At 35.6% G+C, this 19,226-nt stretch overlaps 1 protein-coding gene across 2 annotated transcripts in view; it reads right to left on the bottom strand.

The window, feature by feature from the left end:
- LOC149571682 (uncharacterized) overlaps positions 1-18,878 on the bottom strand; it is an 84,872-nt gene extending 65,994 nt beyond the window's left edge. The window contains exons 1-7 of one of the 2 annotated variants that reach the window (XM_089813106.1): positions 18,410-18,529; positions 13,569-13,756; positions 12,350-12,417; positions 12,122-12,266; positions 11,895-11,980; positions 11,617-11,791; positions 11,293-11,498 (exon numbers count right to left, since the gene is read on the bottom strand). In XM_089813106.1, coding sequence (XP_089669232.1) covers positions 11,293-11,498; positions 11,617-11,791; positions 11,895-11,980; positions 12,122-12,266; positions 12,350-12,417; positions 13,569-13,712 — 824 coding nt within the window. In that variant the 5' untranslated portion in view covers positions 13,713-13,756; positions 18,410-18,529. Of the gene's footprint in view, positions 1-11,292; positions 11,499-11,616; positions 11,792-11,894; positions 11,981-12,121; positions 12,267-12,349; positions 12,418-13,568; positions 13,757-18,409 lie in introns of both variants that reach the window. The other variant, XM_089813107.1, reaches the window with a different exon arrangement.
- Between the last annotated feature and the right edge of the window lie 348 nt (positions 18,879-19,226).

Here is a 19,226-nt window from a genome sequence, read left to right as displayed (position 1 = left end):
TTTTATATTATATGCATGTATATAAATATTTATTAAAATAATATGATGAAAGATAAATAAAAATCCTTTGAGATATGTTTTATATTTTAATTCAATTATTTTATGTTTCTCAATCTATGTATTTAAATAGCTCATGCAAGTCCCATAGATTTATTCTATTTCAAGTCGCTAGGTTCTCAACCCATCTGCCCAGTGATAGTGATGCTCATGTGCCTAATTCTTCTCTGACAATGCTTCCACCCCTTCGACGTGTTTCCTGCAAGAAAGTTCTCCACAGTTAAATTATATTATCATAATAAATTATTTAATCCTAACGATTAACCATCTTCTCAATTGTATGAATTCATGACAAATGATCAACTGGCTTGTTATCTTCATTTTGAAATTATAACGACTAACCATCTTACCATTTCATAGGATTATAACCATATTAACTGTCAACTGACTTCATGTGAACCTCAACGGCTATATTTTAAATTAAGTCAACAATTGGGATGTAACATACCATGCCTTTACATAAAATATCGCTGAGTCGGCTAAGACCATAATTCACTTTTCCAAGTTAGAGTAAACATCTAGCGTATCTGAAGACCTAATTGATTCAGTGGTAACTGGAACCCTAAATGAAGGAACTACTAGGGGAATAGGAATGGGAGATGGTGGGATGGGAACAGAAACTACCAAGAAAGCTTTTGGTGGAAAAAACTGGGACAGCACAATGGTGATAAATGGCAAAATGGAAGAGAGAGACACAGTTTAAATGGCTTGAGAAGCCACTCTATGCAAAGATTCACATTAGTAAATCTTGGAGGGAAAGTGGTTTTTGAAAATATAGCCAAGACATTGAGAAAACCTTGAAGAACAGCAAATGACTAGATGTACAGTAGAGAGGGTGGTGCTTGATAGCGGCTCTATGAAGGAGAAGAAAGATTTTTGGAGGGAAATACCTTTTTCATGAAGTGGGGAGGACCAAGGCTAGCACTAGGTAAGATTAAAACTTGGTGTGATGAGAAATGGGGAAAGAAGAAAGATTTTAAAACTTTAGAAAATGGCTTTTGTATGGTTACAGTGGAAATGGCTCAAGATAGGGATTGGATCTTGAATAGTGGGCCATATTTTCGGGATGGATTTGGGTTTTACATAAAAAAATGGGTCCCAAACTTTGATCCAACAAAAGAAATAATAAAGGAACTTCCTCTGTGGGTGGGGTTGAGAAATTTGCCTCAGGAATATTGGCAAGAACATTGTTATAAAGCGATTGGAAATAAGCTAGGAACATTTATTAAGGCAATTGAAATGGTGGATAGAGAAACTCTTCAAATGTTCCTAAAAATTTGCATAATGTGGAATGATTGCCACCCAATTCCTGAAATGGTTGAGATCTTCATTAAAGGGGGAGTCTAGAGACAGTCGTGCCTTTGGAGGAAGGACTAATGGTGTGCGAGTTTTGTCTATGTGAAGAACATGATTCAAAAAGTTGTAAGCAAGAAGGACGTCATAAAGGTAAAGAAGAGGAAAGGTTACTACAAAAGGTTATAGAGATGGCCCAGATAAGGGAAGAGGAGAAAGAGGTGGCAGCAAATCTCTTGAAAAGGGATAATGCAGAGGTGGAAAATGTAATGATGTTAAAAACAAGAGCAAATAATTGTCAAGAAAAAGGGAATGCGTTGTTTGAGAATCTGGAAATGGCACAAGAGCAAGCCCTTGTTGATGGAAAATGCAGCAGCTCACAAAAGGCACTATGACAAGAAAAGGATGGGGGCAAGGCTCACTGGAGGGGGGTTTTAAATGATAGTGACAGAATGAGGGTAGAACAAAGGCAAGGGCCAATTATGGAGGATGGTGTTGTTTGCAGGACTCCTAGTGGGGGTGAACAAAGGGGATGTAAGGACCCCAAAGGAACTCAAATGTCTCATGAATATGGGATTAGGGAGGTAGTGATGTCTGAAAGGCCAGAGGAAACACAAAGGGAGTGGGAGGAAACGGTAGGGTATATGATAGGTCTAGAAGGAGAAATAGAAAGTGGGATGGGAGAGTGTTTTAAGGACATTGAAATCTCTCCAGTTAAAAACTTGAAAGGAAGATCAAGGGAGTCAAGCTCAGAGGAAAGCTTGAATGAGGAAGATTATGATATGGACGATAAAGGGAAAGAAGATTTTTTTGGGGTGGAGGAGACTATGGCCCTTAAAGGAAAAAGAATCATTGAAAAAACAGAAAGTAAAAACATAAAGCCCATATTGAGGAAAACCAAAAAAGGGGAAGAAGAACCATTAATACATTGATCCAAATTGCAAGAAGTGCAAGGGGCCAAAGTAAATTGAGAACGAGAAGGGGGAAGAACCCCTCCTGGAAAGGATGGAGATCCTTTCGTGGAATGTCAGAGGATGTAATGCCCCAAACAAAATGTGCTTGATCAAGAGGGGCCTTAATAAAGAAAAACCAAATGTGGTATTAGTGCAAGAAACAAAGATAAAGTTGGAAGGTTTGGATGGTGTGAAGCAGAAGTTTAGTAGATGGAATAGTGAGTGGGTGGCAGCAAAGAGAGCCTCGGGGGGGATTTGTGTGTTATGGAATCAAGAGACAGTGGCTAAAATTGTAATGCAAATGGGTAAGAATTTGCAGTGTTGAAGATTTCCTCAAAACAATTATGATATGAATTTAATGTTCTTAATGTATATGGCACAGTTCAAAGTAGAGAGATGAGAGAATTATGGAAGACTTTAACAAAGATTTTGGAAATTCTACAAGATGAAATTATGATTTTAGGAGGAGATTTCAATGCTATCCTCTACGAAAAAAAAAGGTGGAAAGAGGTGGAGATCGACTAAACAAGAGGATTTCTCAACCTTTGTAATGGAAAATAATCTCATTAAAATTCCCTTTAAACAAGGGGATTTTACATGGAACAATAGGAGGTCAAGTTTTGTTAACATTGTTGAAAAGCTTTACAGGTTCCTTCTAGGGGGGACTGGACGAAAGTGGATTGGTCAGTTGAAGCTGAAATTCTACCTATTTATGGTTCAGATCACTCCCCTATTAGCCTGAGAATTCAGGAATAATGTGCTCCTGGCCGATGTCCTTTCAAATTTGAAACTATGTGGCTAAGGGCAAATGGGTTTAAGGAGATGGTGGAAAAACGGTGGGTTGGGGCCCCAAAATGGAAAGGAAATAAGGCTTTCAAATTTTTCAAGAAGCTACGACATATAAAGGGGAAGCTGAAAGTTTGGAATAGAGTCTTTCCAAAAAAATTTAGAAAAAAAAGGTGAACTAGAAGAAGCACTTAAATCTTTGAATGAAGGAATAATTCAACAAGAGATGAAGGAGGAGGATTTTCAAGAAAAAAAGAGGGTGAAAAAAGAGTATGATGAAATCATTCTGAGAGAAGAAGTATTCTGGAGACAAAAATCAAAAGAAACTTGGCTAAAAGAAAGGATAGGAATACAAAGTTTTTCCATAATTCAATTAAAATAAGAAGAGCTCATAACAAGATTTTCTCTATTAAGAATGTGGAATGAGTGGTGATTAGTGATCCAAAGATGATTAAGAATGAAGTGGTAGACTTTTCCAAAGGAAGAGGAAGAATGGAGGATGGGGAGGAGGCTTTAGCAGAGGAGGTTTTGGAGTGCATTCAGAGGTGTATTACAAAAAGGCAAAATGTAATGTTAAATGCTGAAGTCTCAAAAGAGGAGGTTAAAAAAGCTTTATGGGGTTTAGGTAAGGACAAAAGTCCAAGGCCGGATGGCTTTACAAGCGGTTTTTTTAGACTAATATGGGATTGCATAGAAGAGGAGATATGGGGGATGGTTGAAGAATCCAGATGTGGGGGTTTTGTTCTAAAAGATTTGAATAATAGTTTTATTGCATTAGTTCCAAAAAGAGATGAGTGCAGAACCTTTGAAGATTTCAGACCAATTTCTTTATGAAACATCTTGTATAAAATCATTTCAAAGGTGATTGCCAATACGCTAAATAGGGTTCTTAATGATGTCATATCAGAGAAACAATGTGGATTCGCTCCAGGAAGATTCATATTTGAAGGAGTGATTATTGCCCATGAAATGATCCACTCAATTAGAACAAACAAACTTAGCAAAATGATGGTAAAACTGGATATTAAGCGAGCATATTATGAGGTAAATAGAATTTTTTGTTCGAAGTTCTAAAAAAAATTGGTTTTAATAAGGAATGGATAAGGTGGGTAAAGGGTTGCCTAAGCTCTGTAAGATTCTCTGTGTTGGTAAATGGAAGTGTAATAACCACTTTTTTGAGTCTTAATTAACTAACATATTCAAAGAATTACAATAATTACTTCATTTTCATAAGAAGACAATTAAATCAATCTCATTCATATGAATGAGAATAACGGCTAAAAACAATTAAACAAAGTTTCATATCTAAGAATTGAAAACACCATCAATGAATATACTATGGAAAATTAAAATCTACATACCATGGATTTTGAAACCGAAATCAATCTAGGGATGCATCTGTAAACACTCAGGTTAGTCCACAAATACCACTATATCAATATCAAAAGACAACTACCATCCAATACCACTATATCAAAATCAAATGATAATTTCCATTAAATACCGCTATATCAATTAGGGCATCACATACCACTAGATCATTTAGGGCATCAGATACCACTATATCAATTAGGGCATCAAATACCATTGGATCATTTAGGGCATCAGATACCATTGTATCATTTAAGGTGTCAAATACCACTGTATCAATTAGGGCATCAATTACCATTGGATCATTTACGGCATCAAATACCACTATATCATTTGGGGCGTCAATACCACCATATCATTCCTTTCTAATTACTTAATTGTGGCAATAACGTAAGATTAGAAGATATGATCTTAATCATTATTCTTATAAATAAATCCATCGGACAAATCTACCTATCGCATATAAATATATTTCACGTTCAATTAGAAGATCAACCGATCTAACTGGTTGCCAACTAGATTGACAATAAGAGTTGCTTTCATTTAAAGAAATAACTGTAATGACGATACAATCAGTTAATCTTACCTTCTACATGAATATATATCATAAAAGTAAAAATACTTGTTTCCAACAAATGTTTGAATGCATAGCTTATCTTTATCTAATGCACGTCCAACATCTTGTGAAAAGGTAAAACATTGTCAAGGGCTTAACCACCCAACCTCGGACCATAACTTATCCCCACACAATCTCTGACGAGAAAGGCCCTCCTTATCCGAAATAGACATAGAACAGTTTGTTGGCCACTGAGCATCCCGATATCTAATCATACCACTCGACTTTACAACAGAAGAACACAATAAACATAATCATGCATGAGCTATTAAATGATCCCTTTTTAAAATAATAAACATTGTTATATCACATCTTATTTTGTTTCTTGTTATTGCAGATTCCTTTCTCTCACCTCTTCACCCATTTCCTTGGCTATACAGTGGGGTGAGTCCTAGGTGTTTGAATCTCATAACAACCAATTCTTTCTGTTGATTCTCAATTGTTTCATGATTAATATATGTTCCAGCTTATCACAATCTGTGATTTGATGAAAGTGTTCTATAAGACTTGCAAAAAATATCATTTGAATTTTATTCTCCAATGGCATAATAAATCATGATTTCAAAACATGGTTACTTAGCTTTTACTTGACATGAACAAATCTAATTTAAAAAGGATCGATCCTTCAATATCAAACAAGACATAATCATGATAAATATTGTAGCTTATTGCTATGTAATTCGATGTTATTGCACCATTGATCAAGAAAAACCATATTTGAAATATTAGATTTTGGGTATTCCACATAACCTAGATTAATTCGTAATTGTTGCCTTGTTGGATGCTCAACTACTTACCTCTCTTTTGCTTGCAAAATATCTATCGCAATCTTAGCATAAGAGTGCTCAAGATTTCCGACAGAATAAATATGAACAAGGTAGTCAGGTGTTGTAGGAATTAAGAATAGAGTGTTGCTAAACGATTTTGTATCAGCTCTTCTTTGATTTGCTTCGATGCGTAGTCATAGTATGTAAATACAACGTCAATCTTCAACATAGACAGAACAACATGCAGCAATCTGTATTACGAACAGCACTGCTATAAATGCAAAGGTTTTCAAATGGAAATTGCAGAAAATCGATTGGTTTTTGCAAAGTATTGATTGTGGAAAGAAGCCAAAATGAGATAGGAAAATGCTAGAAAAATAATGGAAGTCGGAAATGTGATTTCTTGTCTCTCCCGTCTCTCACAACCTCATGTTACAAAAAAGAATTAAAAGACTCTTTGGCTTCTAAGAAGCCGTAACATAAGGAAACGTATTGCCTCTTGGACACCAAATAAATGTGCCAAGTGTTCAATCGGTTTTCAAACAAGAAAAAGAATAAAAAGATGGAAGAAAATTTGAAGGTTATAATTCAAAAAAAATATTATAGTTATATTTATCTATGTACACATAGATATATTTGTGAGGTGGCATCATTATATTATAAAGAAAATAATATTATGGTGTCAATTTCTATTTATATTTGTGTACATACATAGGTATAGATTGTTGTCGGTGAACATATATTAAAACAATATGGTGAAAGATCATTCAAAATCCTTTAAGGTACATCTTATATTTTAATTAAATTATTTTAAATTTTAAATTATTTATTTAATAGCTCATGTGGTTTCATCGATTGTATCCTGCTGTTCAAGTCGCTAAGTCTTCAACCATGGTGATTCACAATTCATACCCATTTGCCCAATGATGGTGATGCTCTTGTGCCCAATTGTTTTCCTGACAATGCTTCCACCCCTTCAACATGCTTTCTACAAGGAAATTCTCCGCAGTAAAATCATATTATCATAACAAATTATTTAATCATAACGGCTAACCACCTTTTCAATTCCATGAATTCATGATAAATAATCAACTAGCATGTTCTCTTCACATGAAATTATAACAACTAAGAATCTTACCATTTCGCAGGATTATAACAAATTTAACTATCAACTGTCTTCATGTGAACCTCAACAGCTATATGAACATTTTAAATTAAGTCAAAAATTGGGATGTAACAGGAAGTCCCCAAGGTTTCTTTGAATTAGAAAAAGGGATTAAGCAAGGGGACCCTTTATCACCTTTCCTCTTTATTATTCTAGCAAAAGTTTTAGGGAGGTTGATTAGAGATAAAAGAGTGAAAGGTTTGTGGAAAAGGGTGAAAGTGGCAAAGGGAGTGGACCCAGTTTCACATCTACAATTTGTGGAATGACACGTTTTTGACTGGTGAAGCTTCAAAGCAAGAAGCCAGACTGATGAAAAAGATTTTGGAAATCTATGGAAAAGTTTCAGGACAAAAGATAGATTAGGCAAAGTCTGAAATTTTCTTTTTCAACACTCCTTTTAATAAAAGAATAGCAATTGGAAGAATTCTGAATATTAAACAAGGATGTCTTCCAAGTAGGTATTTGGGGATCACTTTATTTCAAGGGCAAAATAGAAGAAGTGTGGAAGGGTCTAACTGAAAAATGCTTTAGGAAGATGGATGGATGGAAGGATAAATGGTTGTCTTCTAGAGGAAGAATTTTGATGTTAAAATCGATGGTCTCAACGATGCCTATTTTCTCAATCATGTGTTTTAAAATCCTGAAGAAGGTGATTAGTGGAAAAGCAGGTGAGGAATTTCTTTTGGAGTGGTGCAAAGTTTAGAGAAAAAATGGCCATTACTTAAGTGGGAAAAAATTTGTAGACCAAAAAAGTTTGGAGGAGCTAGAATTCGAGATTGGAACACTATGAACACTTCCCTAGGGGCAAAGTTGGTATGGCAAATGGCAAATGATGGAAATCAAATGTGGATTAGGATGCTCAAGGCCAAATATTTAGACTCTAATGAGAATATAAGGATTTTAATAATTCAAAATCCGATTAGAGATTCAGCAATTTGAAACTTTAATCTTTCATGCAGACATGTAATAACAAACCATATTTCATGGGTCATAGGGGAAGGTAACCATGCAAAGTTTTGGGAGGACTCATGGAATAGTAATAAATCTTTAGATGATGAGGAAGTGGATAGAGAGCTGAAACAGAAACTTTGTGATTTATGGGGTAAGAAAGTTAGAAACTATGTTGTGGAAATAGAGGGAATCTTTGGGAAAAGGTGGGAGTGGAAAGATTGGAGAGTGGAGAGTCTTTCTGAAGGACAGCAACAATCTCTAAGGGAGATTTTTAACAAAAGAAAGGTGTGCATCATTAATAGAGAAGATCGGATAAATGGGTGTGCGGCTTCATCTAGTAAGTTTTCAGTAAAACTTGGTTATGAAATTATTGACAATAAGGAGGAAGAGTGTTTTGGAGCTGGGGATTTATGTTGGAGTAAAGAAATACTTCCAAAAGTGGGAACTTTCTCATGGCTAGCAATACAAGGCCAAATACTAACAAGGGATAGAAGAAGGAAATTTGGCTTCCAAGGTCCTAGAAAATGTGTTATGTGTGGAAGCGAGGATGAAAGTGTTGATCATTTGTTATTGAATTGTGACATTGCAGCTAAATGTTGGAGTTGTCTTCAGGGGAAATTGGGTTGGTTTGGACCTTGGAGTCCCTCTCTTAAGGCTTTCTTTATTTCATGGCCAAGAATGAAAAGGAGAAATTTATTTGAATGTATATGGCGAGTAAGCCTTCAATTGTCATATGGGAAGCGTGGAAGGAAAGGAATAGAAGGATTTTTCAAGAATTGACAGAGACAATTGACCAACTACTGAAAAGGATAGATAATTCAATTGAAGAAGTTGTAAATGCTGTAGTGTTTAGAAAAAATATGTCAAAATGTGTTTATGAATTATGACAGAGCTATTCAGAAAATGTGGCATGGGATAAAAATTGGGTGGCAAGAGCAGGGGAAATCTACTTCTAAGGCAAATAAGAGGGAAGGTGCAAAGTGGGAAGCTCCAACAGAAGGTTGGATAAAAGTAAATTTTGATGGGGCATCAAAGGAAACCCCAGAAAATCAGATGCAGAATGCATTATTAGGGATCATTTAGGGGTGACTATAGCCTTTGGAGCTTTAAGGTTACCGGATGGAACAAATAATGAAGAAAGGTTTCAAGTTGCACTCTTGACAATAAAATGTGCGAAAAGGGTTGGAGGAGGTAAAGTGATTTTAGAAGGGGATTCGATGGTTATAGTGCAAATTGTTAGAAACAACTCGATTTCTGCATGGCACTTAGGAAATTTGTTGGTGTGTATAAATGAAGAATTAAATGCCTTTGAGGAATGTCGAATTTGTCATGTCTATAGAGAAGCTAATAGAGAAGTGAACACCTTTCAAAATGGGCGGTAGGTTTAATGGAGGATGAAAGGTCAATTTTTGAAATGTGTAGCCGTTGGGATGAGTTGCCGAATATGATTAAGGTATTTATTAGTTTTTTGTGGTTTTAGCATAGATGTGATCATAAGGTGAATGACGTCATAAAGGAATGTCAGTAAAACAAGATGAACAGATTTGGAAGATCTGTAATAAATGTTTCCATCATGACAAGGTGCGAAAACAAGAAAAAGCATGATTTTTGGGAGTGACGATGGGACATTTTACAAGTTAGGAAACTATCGATAGACTTTATATAGTGGAGTTAAAAAAAGGCCTTTCTAACAGTGTGAATGGTAAATTATATAGAGTTGAAAGTGATTGAATAGACAAGAAGAATAGAAGCGCCCTTTACCTTTAAAACAAATAGGCAGCAGAAAGCTCTATTTGGCCCGATGCAGAATAAAAGGTTGAAATTGTTGCTTAAGTGCCCATTGCCAAGTGTGGTAGTTGTCGTGAAGGAGATGGTGGGGGAGTTGTTTCAAAACTCTTCTCACCACTAGAAGATCAATGCTGATATAGCGGCGATGGTAATGGCATGGGACTCGAAGATAGCATGTCCTATGGAAGAGGTGGAACGGATTATGAAGAGGTTGTTTCCGGCGGACTTGATTGTAGGAATTGATTCCCTACTAGAGTGGGCATGGCCAGGGAAGGGTTTTGACTATAGCGAATGCTATGAGAATATAGAGGAGGGTAGGAAACTTGGAAAGTTTGGGTTTCTTTTGTGACCAACAAGGGTTGACAAAGATGTTTATAAAGCCAAGATCAAAGTGGCTTGGGCCAAGTTGGTGGCAAAAATTGGTAGATTTAATGAAAAGAAGTGAAAGAAGGTTTTGGACTTCTTTATTGCCCATTCGAAGCAATGGAGGAGTGCGGGGAGAGGAGGAAAAGGAGGGTGGTGCAGGTCAAATTTCCAATAAGCGTGGAGTGATGAGCTAAGAGGGCAATAAAAGGTGTTGAATTTTGTCTGTTTTGGTTTTTGGTTTTCAAGAGCACATAAATGCCAACAAGGAACCTAATTAAGGGAAAGTGATCAACAATATTTTCTACAACTCAGCTCTAGGATTGTCTCGTTTTCTGCAATTTATGGGAGTTGTAGTTCAGGAAGAAACAAGGCAACATTTTTTGGTTGGTTTTTTCAAAGGCAAAAGAAGCAAATATTGAGATAAGAAGGAGATGTGTGCGTGCAGCAAGTGGAAGAAACGGAGAAAGAACAGAAGGACAGATGGCGGAAAGTTTTTGTTTTCTTTTTATGTAAAGCAAAGATGAATTTGAAAACAATGTATTTGAAGTTAGGAGTTAGGGGTAAAGATGTATAAGCTTTAGAAAGCTTAGATAAGAGATTTTTTGAAGAAATGTGTATATGTGAATGAAAGGCTAATCTTTAAGAGCCTAATTGTGATGATGTAAAAAAATGTTATTTTAATAAAATAAAAACTATTACCGACCAAAAAAAAAGATACACATCCCAAAAAAGTATTAAGCTTACATATGTAGATCACTAAATAAGAGTGGTCTTATTAACTTAAAGTAGGCATGATATGAAGTACCAAAATAAAAGTAAGAAGTATCCCTATGTGTACCATAAGTCACTGACTTAATTGGACTGAGGCATAAACTAACATCTCCAACATTAAGATTGCAGTCTCCATCAAAGACACAATCAAACCTGAAGTTGCTTGATGAATAAAATAATTTCAAACTAATCACAAAACATATTCTAGTTAAACATGGCAAAAAAAGCCTTGAGAATCTCAGAATAAAAAGGTCATGAATCCACACGTTGTGTGGCATGGAAAATATTTAGTGAAGTTTTCTATCCTTCTATTGCTTTTAAGTTTCATGAAAGCAAAAAATGTCCTAGCATCACATTACCATGAGTCATTCTTTGCAATAACCACAACAAGAGGCTCAAAACAATTACCATTTGAGTGAAGAAGAAGAGACAAGGCGCATGCTAACTTTCAAGCTCAAATCCAAGGGTATTTTATCTCCATCTATTTGAACTTCATGACCAAAAGTATTACTTGGAAAATCATGTATTAAATTCCCCAATGAACCTGGCAACTCATGAGTTACAGGCAGAATGGTTGCATCTTTGTTATTTGCTAATCCCTTCAATGCCTTGTCCTGCAATTGAACACTAAGCATTTCTGAGTAGAATGTGCAAAGTGATAATACGTTTCAACATGTGCCATAACTGCATGTATCCTGCGTTTTCAGTGTTGCTAATAAAGAACATACTTACCATGTCAACTGTTGTTCCTGAAGCAGGTACTTGAGAGCTTTTTGAGAGCTCGGCTACATTAAGAAATTTGTTGTAATTTTCAGATGTTGATGTTTCTTGAACATTTTCACATGTTACAGTGTTGTTTGTGGAGGAATTCACATAATCAGATAATACTTCAGTTCCATTCCTTTTCCTGCCATTTCTCACAAATCAAATAAGTCATTTAACCTGACCTACATGTTTTGCAAGATAAAGAATTGGAATTTATAAATTAATAAACCAATCTTAGAACCTACAAGCAAAACGTTGATGAATTTTTTTCATTAGATGGTGAAGCAGTTTCACCAAACTCTTTTTTCTCGTTCTGCGATAGGGTAGAATCCTGGAAAAGAGAATGTGTTGTCATATATTTTCACAAAAATACAAACAACCAGACTAAAAACTAAATAAAGCAGTGTTTCAAATATAGAATTCAAATAAGTATCTCTGCCAATTTGGCCTAGAAAGCATGTGAGAATAGAACCTTAGATTTCCCTCTAGAACCAAGTAACTTAAGCTTGTCACCAGGTTTTGTAACAGGATAGACATCGTGAACATGAGTGTCAATGTATCTTGGTGGCTTAGACAACTCAGCTTTCTTAGGCTCAGAAAGATTCCCAGCACTCAACCTGCAATTTGAAATGTGATTGGCATTCAAATAGGCTCAAGGCTTGCACAGAAATAAAGCCGCAAAAATTACTATTGAGAATACCTCTCTCCAGTAGGTAGGGATTTGGACATATCATTTGGCATTCCACGCATTCGTTTGAACTGCTCTGCCTACAAGAAGCCAGACAGGGAATCAGAATTTCATCAAACAGAAGACTCTAGATTTGAAAACGGAAGTATTTAAATACAGAAACATCAGAATTAGCCCATGTTAACCATATTTAGACTGCCTGCAGAATTCAAACCATGTTAGACTTGACTTCTGTGAGCCATGAAAGCCCAATATTCATGCATCACAAGAAACAATGTCAAGAAAACAAGCTAAAACTATTGTGTTTTATAGATCATTGTATGATACCAAAAATCTGCAGGCAACTTTTGCCTGAGACCCAGACTCAGAAAATCATATAATCGTGATATATAAAAAGCATTTATCATGTATACTTCATTAAATCAACATTCATGACAAAAAGCTTATCGATTAAAAGCTATTTTTAGTCACATGAACACATATACATACACAAATGTGTGCAAATCATATTTGAATTGCAGAAAACAATTTTTTAAAACATTCTCAAGTGTTTTAGGGGCACAACGCTAATGGATAATGATATTCATGGCACCAAAAACAATAATCATAATATGGAAATGAGCTATGGTGGAGAAGAGCTAAAGTCACTTGGTGCAACCTAACTATCTCTATGTAGGGTTTTGGGTCTGTATCTCAGACAGCTCTGTAAATGTTGTTACAGTCATTTGAGGATTACATAGGATAGGTTAGCTGGAAAACCAGAAATTAAAATAATCTATACGCAATTCACTTAAGATTTTATTGGAAAAAGATCAAAAGAATAAAAATATTGCTTATTTTATCTGACATGGCCCAAAATGTTCTTTGTTGTTTTTCTTTTCTTTTTTCAAACTAGAGCAGGATTTGATGACAGCAGCACACCACCGAGTCCAGGGGAAGCACGCCCAGCAGAGTCAAGGAGAAGCATGCATAGTTTCACAATTTTATCGCTTTTAACCAAGCTCCAAGAGTCCTCCAAACCCTTAAAAAATAAAAGAATCAAGGCCAAGAAGCAGTAATTAGGCCATAAAGCTGATTTTGTTCCAATGAAATGTATTTTCAACTTTAATTCTCTTTTTTCTCCTCCCTTGTTCTTTCAAATGAAATAAATATCATTTTGAGCTACTAAAGATCAATTTATGTTATAGGTTTAAACATTTTAAATTTTCATTTATTTTTTCTAATTTTTTACCTGTTTGTCATGGGCCATGGCTGAGTTTTGTAAACAAGACTTGGCAAGTCCAATGAAGGGTACTAAACTAACCAGGTACTCAGTTCTCCCATCTCTAGGACTCATTGCAACCAGCTTGCCTCCAGACTCACCTAGCTTAACCATGTCGTGTCCCTATGATATGTTCACTGAAGAGAAAGCTATTGCATCTGAAAAATATACGAAAATCACTTGCATATGAACAATGAACAAAAGCATCTTAACAATATTTAAAAGCATAGATTTAACCATCATCTATAAGAAAATATGAGAGACTACTAGCGTTTGATCGCAGGAATAGGAGTTGAGAATTAGGAATTGCTATTCTAGAATTGTTATTCTGGAATAGAAATTTGTACTCTTTGTTTGGCTAGACAAAATAGAAATTGGAATTTAAATGATAGACGAACAATAAAGAAGTGCAAGTGTGGTGGCTCTGCTCAATATTTATCCAAACATGCAGACATGGAGGTGATCTCTGTAGCTCAAGTTCAATATATTTCTCTGTATCTCTTTCTTTCATAAATTGCCCGCAGAATACAGTCATGGAGATCTATAATTTGGGAAATTCTATCCATTTAATTTCTGCGCCAATTAATCAATTTCCATTGCAACCCAAGCTTACTGAATTTGGATTAAGCTATGTAACGAAGGCTTTGGCATCTGATAGGCTTTGATAGAACAGTTCCTACACGAGTCAACTTTGGCCTAATTTTTTTGCAATCTCGTCTATTGTCAACAGGCTGAGTTTCAAGGGCCAGGACATTTGGGGACTTTGAGCCGCATCTGTCATGCCACGGAAGAGTCTATGAACCCTCAATTCTCTTCTCCTTAACCAATTGGCTGTAGTACGGGAACGCATTGTTCAAATGGGTTTCTCTGTTTGGGAAATATTCATTGCTCTTTTCCAACACGGGGGCCACAACATTCAAATCTACGCTTACAGAGACAGTATTGAAAGCCACATGAGACAGCAAGTGCATGAGAATGTTCAGTGAACAACCAGTTAAGTCACTGGCAAAATTGCTCAAGCAATCAGATAGGCATCACGTTTATTTTTCTTATCTTGTGGTGGGGTTGTCCAGTGCAGATCTCGATCACTGCAACTTTCATGCTCTGTTGAAGAGTTTTCCAGTCTCTCAACAGGCTCTAAGCGCTCACCCTAGATCAAAGCGGATTCCATAATTTAATCAAATTAAGAAAAGTTAAAATGAGAATAGGAATAGCAATTCCAATAACAAGTATTTTGAGAACGGACACATGCTCATTTTGGGGACAAGATGAGAATACACATTCCTATTCCCAATTCCGATTTGGCGCACCAAACAGAGAATTTTTAAAAAAAAAAATCTAATTTTCAATTCCTATTCCGATCAAATTCCAGTAACCAAACGGGCCATAATGGATGACAATCACATCCTGTTTTATGTCTGCCAATGTTTGCACCCAATCTTGTGAATATCATTGTATATATTGTCAAGCCCACAACGATAAATAAGTCATGTTGGGTCAAACTATAAATTTAAAAAAAAAGTTTACTCATTCTCCAAGTTAACAATTAACAAGAATGTCCAGTAAGGGTATGGTGCATTGGTTAACATATAGCACTATTATTGTTCCTACAAGGGTTTGTGTTCCACTGGGCTGTTGAGTTCACAAGCTTGATCCCTTGCTAGACCATTGTGCTCACACACTATCTGTGTTAATAACTTAAGTTGGGAATAAGATCTTCCCTTTGTGGCCACACCATCTAGGCCCAGATAATATCCAAATTTATGGATCAAAATAAGAACAATTGACAATGACAAGAAATTAGTCCAATGCCAAGTCCATATCAATGCATCATAGAAAATGTGTCTGAAAACTACAAGTTGGTGAGAAGACATACAGTATTTAAACAATTGATAACAATACAATATTATAAAACTAATTTTAAAGAAATGTGATATAAGAAATATTATGTGTCAGAAAAGCTATGGCAATATAAATACTGAATGCCATTGAATGCCTTTCAGGGTTCAAAGTTAAAAGCCATTTCCACATTTCTGGGCATTTTACCCATAATATACAGTTAATACCTGTTTCAAGATATAGCAGTTTTCACACACATAAATATGTGAACATATCGAGCTCTGGTCCACTGTCAAAATCCAGTTGTGGACATTATAAGCCTTAATAATACAAAATAGAGTTAAATTTATAAAAAATGTTGTACTAATGAATCATGTCAATCGGCAGTGAGTTGTGCTGCACATTTCTTTTGTCGGCATTTATTTAGTTTCTTTTTCTATTTTATCCAAGTGATGGTGCATAATTATTACATGGAAAATCAAAAAACAGAACATTATTTAGAGACATTTGAAAAGCTATTAAATGTGTTTCATTATATCATAGCAACAAAAATCTTTTGGTAGAAAAATTTAGCAAACCAGAACTAAATTTTTAGAAATCAGGATATAAACAGAAAATATGAGATTACAAAAAGAAATGTTGTGAAAGTTAGAAAAAAAGGACAAAAAAGCCATAGACATATAGAGAGAGAATAATATTGAGAGATCAGCAAGAGATTCTTGAAAGTGAATGCCTCTTACTTTCAACAGTGAAGATTGTCTGAACTGGTGATGACCATGGTCCATCATGTATATAAAGTAAGTTGTGTTAACCCCTTGGAAGTTCGTGCTTTCTATGTAAAAATAAATATTGTGAAAATGGTCAAGTTGACCATGGAATTAGTGAAATAATTTCTTGTACACTTTAAGGCTTACAGATTTGCATCCTGTTGAAATGAAGTATACAAGTTATGTTTGTTGACCAGTCTTGTGAAGTGAACATGATCGTAAATGATGAATGGTTTATCAATGTTATGATACGCATATTCGAATTATGTCTCTATATATAAAAAAAATCCCCTATGTTTTTAGTTGCCATCCCCTAAGGTCTCGTCCCCTAAATTTTGGCTTCGACCCATACCCGTACTGGAAATACATCCTTGTCCCCTAAAACGTCCCCATCCCGGAAACTACGTGGTGCATAGGAATTTATTGATAAGTTATTTTTAAAAAGTCACTCATTGTGCAATTAGATAATGACCAATCTATTTCAAACCAACCTTCACTACAATTTATGTTATTGTCTCAATTGATTTAAGTCTTCTATTTTTCTCCCACAAAATAAGTTGGGGAGAAGATGAGATAACAATTGCTTCACTCCCTCCCTTGCATGGCATTTTAACTTTCATAATAGCTATCTCTTGAGACGAACCTAACAAGGTTCATGCTTTTCCTATCACATGTTTCTCATCTTCTATGATACTTACTGCCCCTTCCCAAATCATCTAAGGAATCAACTCCAAAATCCTCCATGGAAGACAATAGATAGTCCCTTTCTTTGTCATGACTCTTTACGCATGGCTGGATATGAGTGTCTTAATCTCTCCACATTTACCACTAGATATATATGCATACATTAGTAGCCACCCATTTTCTAATTTAGAAAATCCATTGCTTACCACTTTTAGTTTCTTCCCTTGTCACTAGATTTACTCTTTGCACAAATGAGGCTCCGCCATGTCTACAGCCTGAAAATCATGTTCCTTTCTAGGATGGTCATTGTAAGCTTTGTTCTTCACTTGTGACTCCTTCAAATCTGCATTCACCTTCTAGTGTTTTTGCCTATCAATCCTATGCACTTAGTGGTTCTGAAACAATTTTCCAATAATATCAATGAACTCAATGCCCTTGGTTGTTCTAAAACAAGTTTCTTTTCCACCATCATAGAAGTGTTGAACGTATGCCTTTGTCTCATTCCAAGCCTTCTAAACTCCAATTATTGTACCCTCTTAAGAATTGTACCAATACCAAGTTCGCTACTTGTATACTATCTGTTTGTGACTAGAGATTAATGTATTTCTTAAACCTACTATCTACCATCAACACAGTAAAGCACATTGTTCCTGAAAACCTCAACTCCATTTCAAAGATGATTGACCTGGGAAACATAACCCTGCACCTTGAGAATAATGTCATTAACTTCTAAATTGAAGACTATCTATTCATATGTGACTAGTATGCACATATTACAAAATCAATCAATCAACAAACTACAAGCAGCCACAACCCATTTACAAAACTCATCCAGCTCCTGGACAAAATTTGAAATTGAAAAAAAATAACTGTAGAAAACAGACAGTAATCTTTTTCGAAAACTCCCCAACCCTAAGATCAACAAAGAAGAACACAATCGCACTCTGAGACAAAAATTGCAATCACGCTAAATATATTGTTGCGTTTGTTTGTTTGTTTGGAAGACCAGAATATTCAAAAAGCTAATGCATTTATAAATATATTTTAAATCTCCTCGCATCTGGGAAAAAGGGTAAAGTACTCAAACATGTTGAATACAATAAGAGTTCGCGAAAGAGTTCCGTTGGTCACACCAGATTGAATACATGGTTTAACCTATAATTCTACAGGAAAAGAAAGAAAGGTGAAAAACGCTTCTACACGTTTTTTTATCTTTTCCAGATAAATTTCAGATTGTAATTCAAACTGAAAAGACTTCTGTGCGTTTTGTGCACTGCTGTTATTCCCCCAACTACGGCCTAGTGGTTTTTTTTTGCTACTTTTGCTCTCTTTCGTATTTTCTTTTGCCGGACTCTTCTATGTTCTTTCTTTTAAGTTTTTTTATCTTACATTTTGCACACTCGTTGCCGAATTATGATATGATCGTATGTTTTTTGCTGGCAGCGTAGGACTGGGGTACCAAAACATAAATTAAACAATAAACTGAAAAAGCAGAAAATAAGAATAATAATATAAAATTACCCTGAGTTCTGATGGGGTCTTTCTCTTTCCTGCAGCAACCCCTTGGATAATTTTTCGGCCTTCCATAGAAACATTGGAATCAGACGAAGGAAATAACGGCGCCGCCATTCTCGCGGTTGCAACCTCCCCCATTTCACAATAAATCTTGGTGACTAAATTAAGGATTTGTAATATTATTCTTGACCAGCATAATCTGCTTCAAATCCATGAATTAGGGTTCTTGGATGACAAAATTCTAGAAGAAAAACAGGACAGTAAGAACAGTATGGGTAGCTGGCGCATCTCTTTTAATAGATCTCTGCCTGGTTTGCATTTGTCGTAGCATAACTGGAGAAGATCGAACCCCGCGACTCCAGACTAGCTTACAGACAAATTGCGTTCCCACTGACAAGGAAACAAATCCGTTGTATTTCGTGAAAACAGATGAGCGGGAAAATTTTTAAGTGAAATTTCGAAATAAAATGAGGAGAACAATACTAGCAATCAGCAATGACTTATTAATGTGAGCCCCCCACCCCTACACACACATACATATATTTGTTTCTATAAATTTTTAATTATTTGTATTAAAAATATTGTGGTAAATTGTCCTACAAAAAGTAAGAAAATCAGTTAGGTGGATGCCCTGTCCTCAAAAGTTTAATGGTGTTGTGGTTTATGTGATATTATCATCTGTCACATGTCATTTGGGTCATTTGTGTGGATTTTAACTTAGTCACGCATGTGCAATAAGTTAGCCCTTTTTTATCTCAATGCTCACTGTTGCCAAAATGGTGGGGTTTGGTGTACTTGGTCTAATTTTAGAGTTGGATCTAAC

Source organism: Cupressus sempervirens, chromosome 2, assembly GCF_028749045.1.
Source record: "Cupressus sempervirens isolate cs-2001-9-10 chromosome 2, ASM2874904v1, whole genome shotgun sequence".
Classification (NCBI taxonomy): Eukaryota; Viridiplantae; Streptophyta; class Pinopsida; order Cupressales; family Cupressaceae; genus Cupressus; species Cupressus sempervirens.
This window is presented reverse-complemented; position numbering and strand designations above follow the sequence as displayed.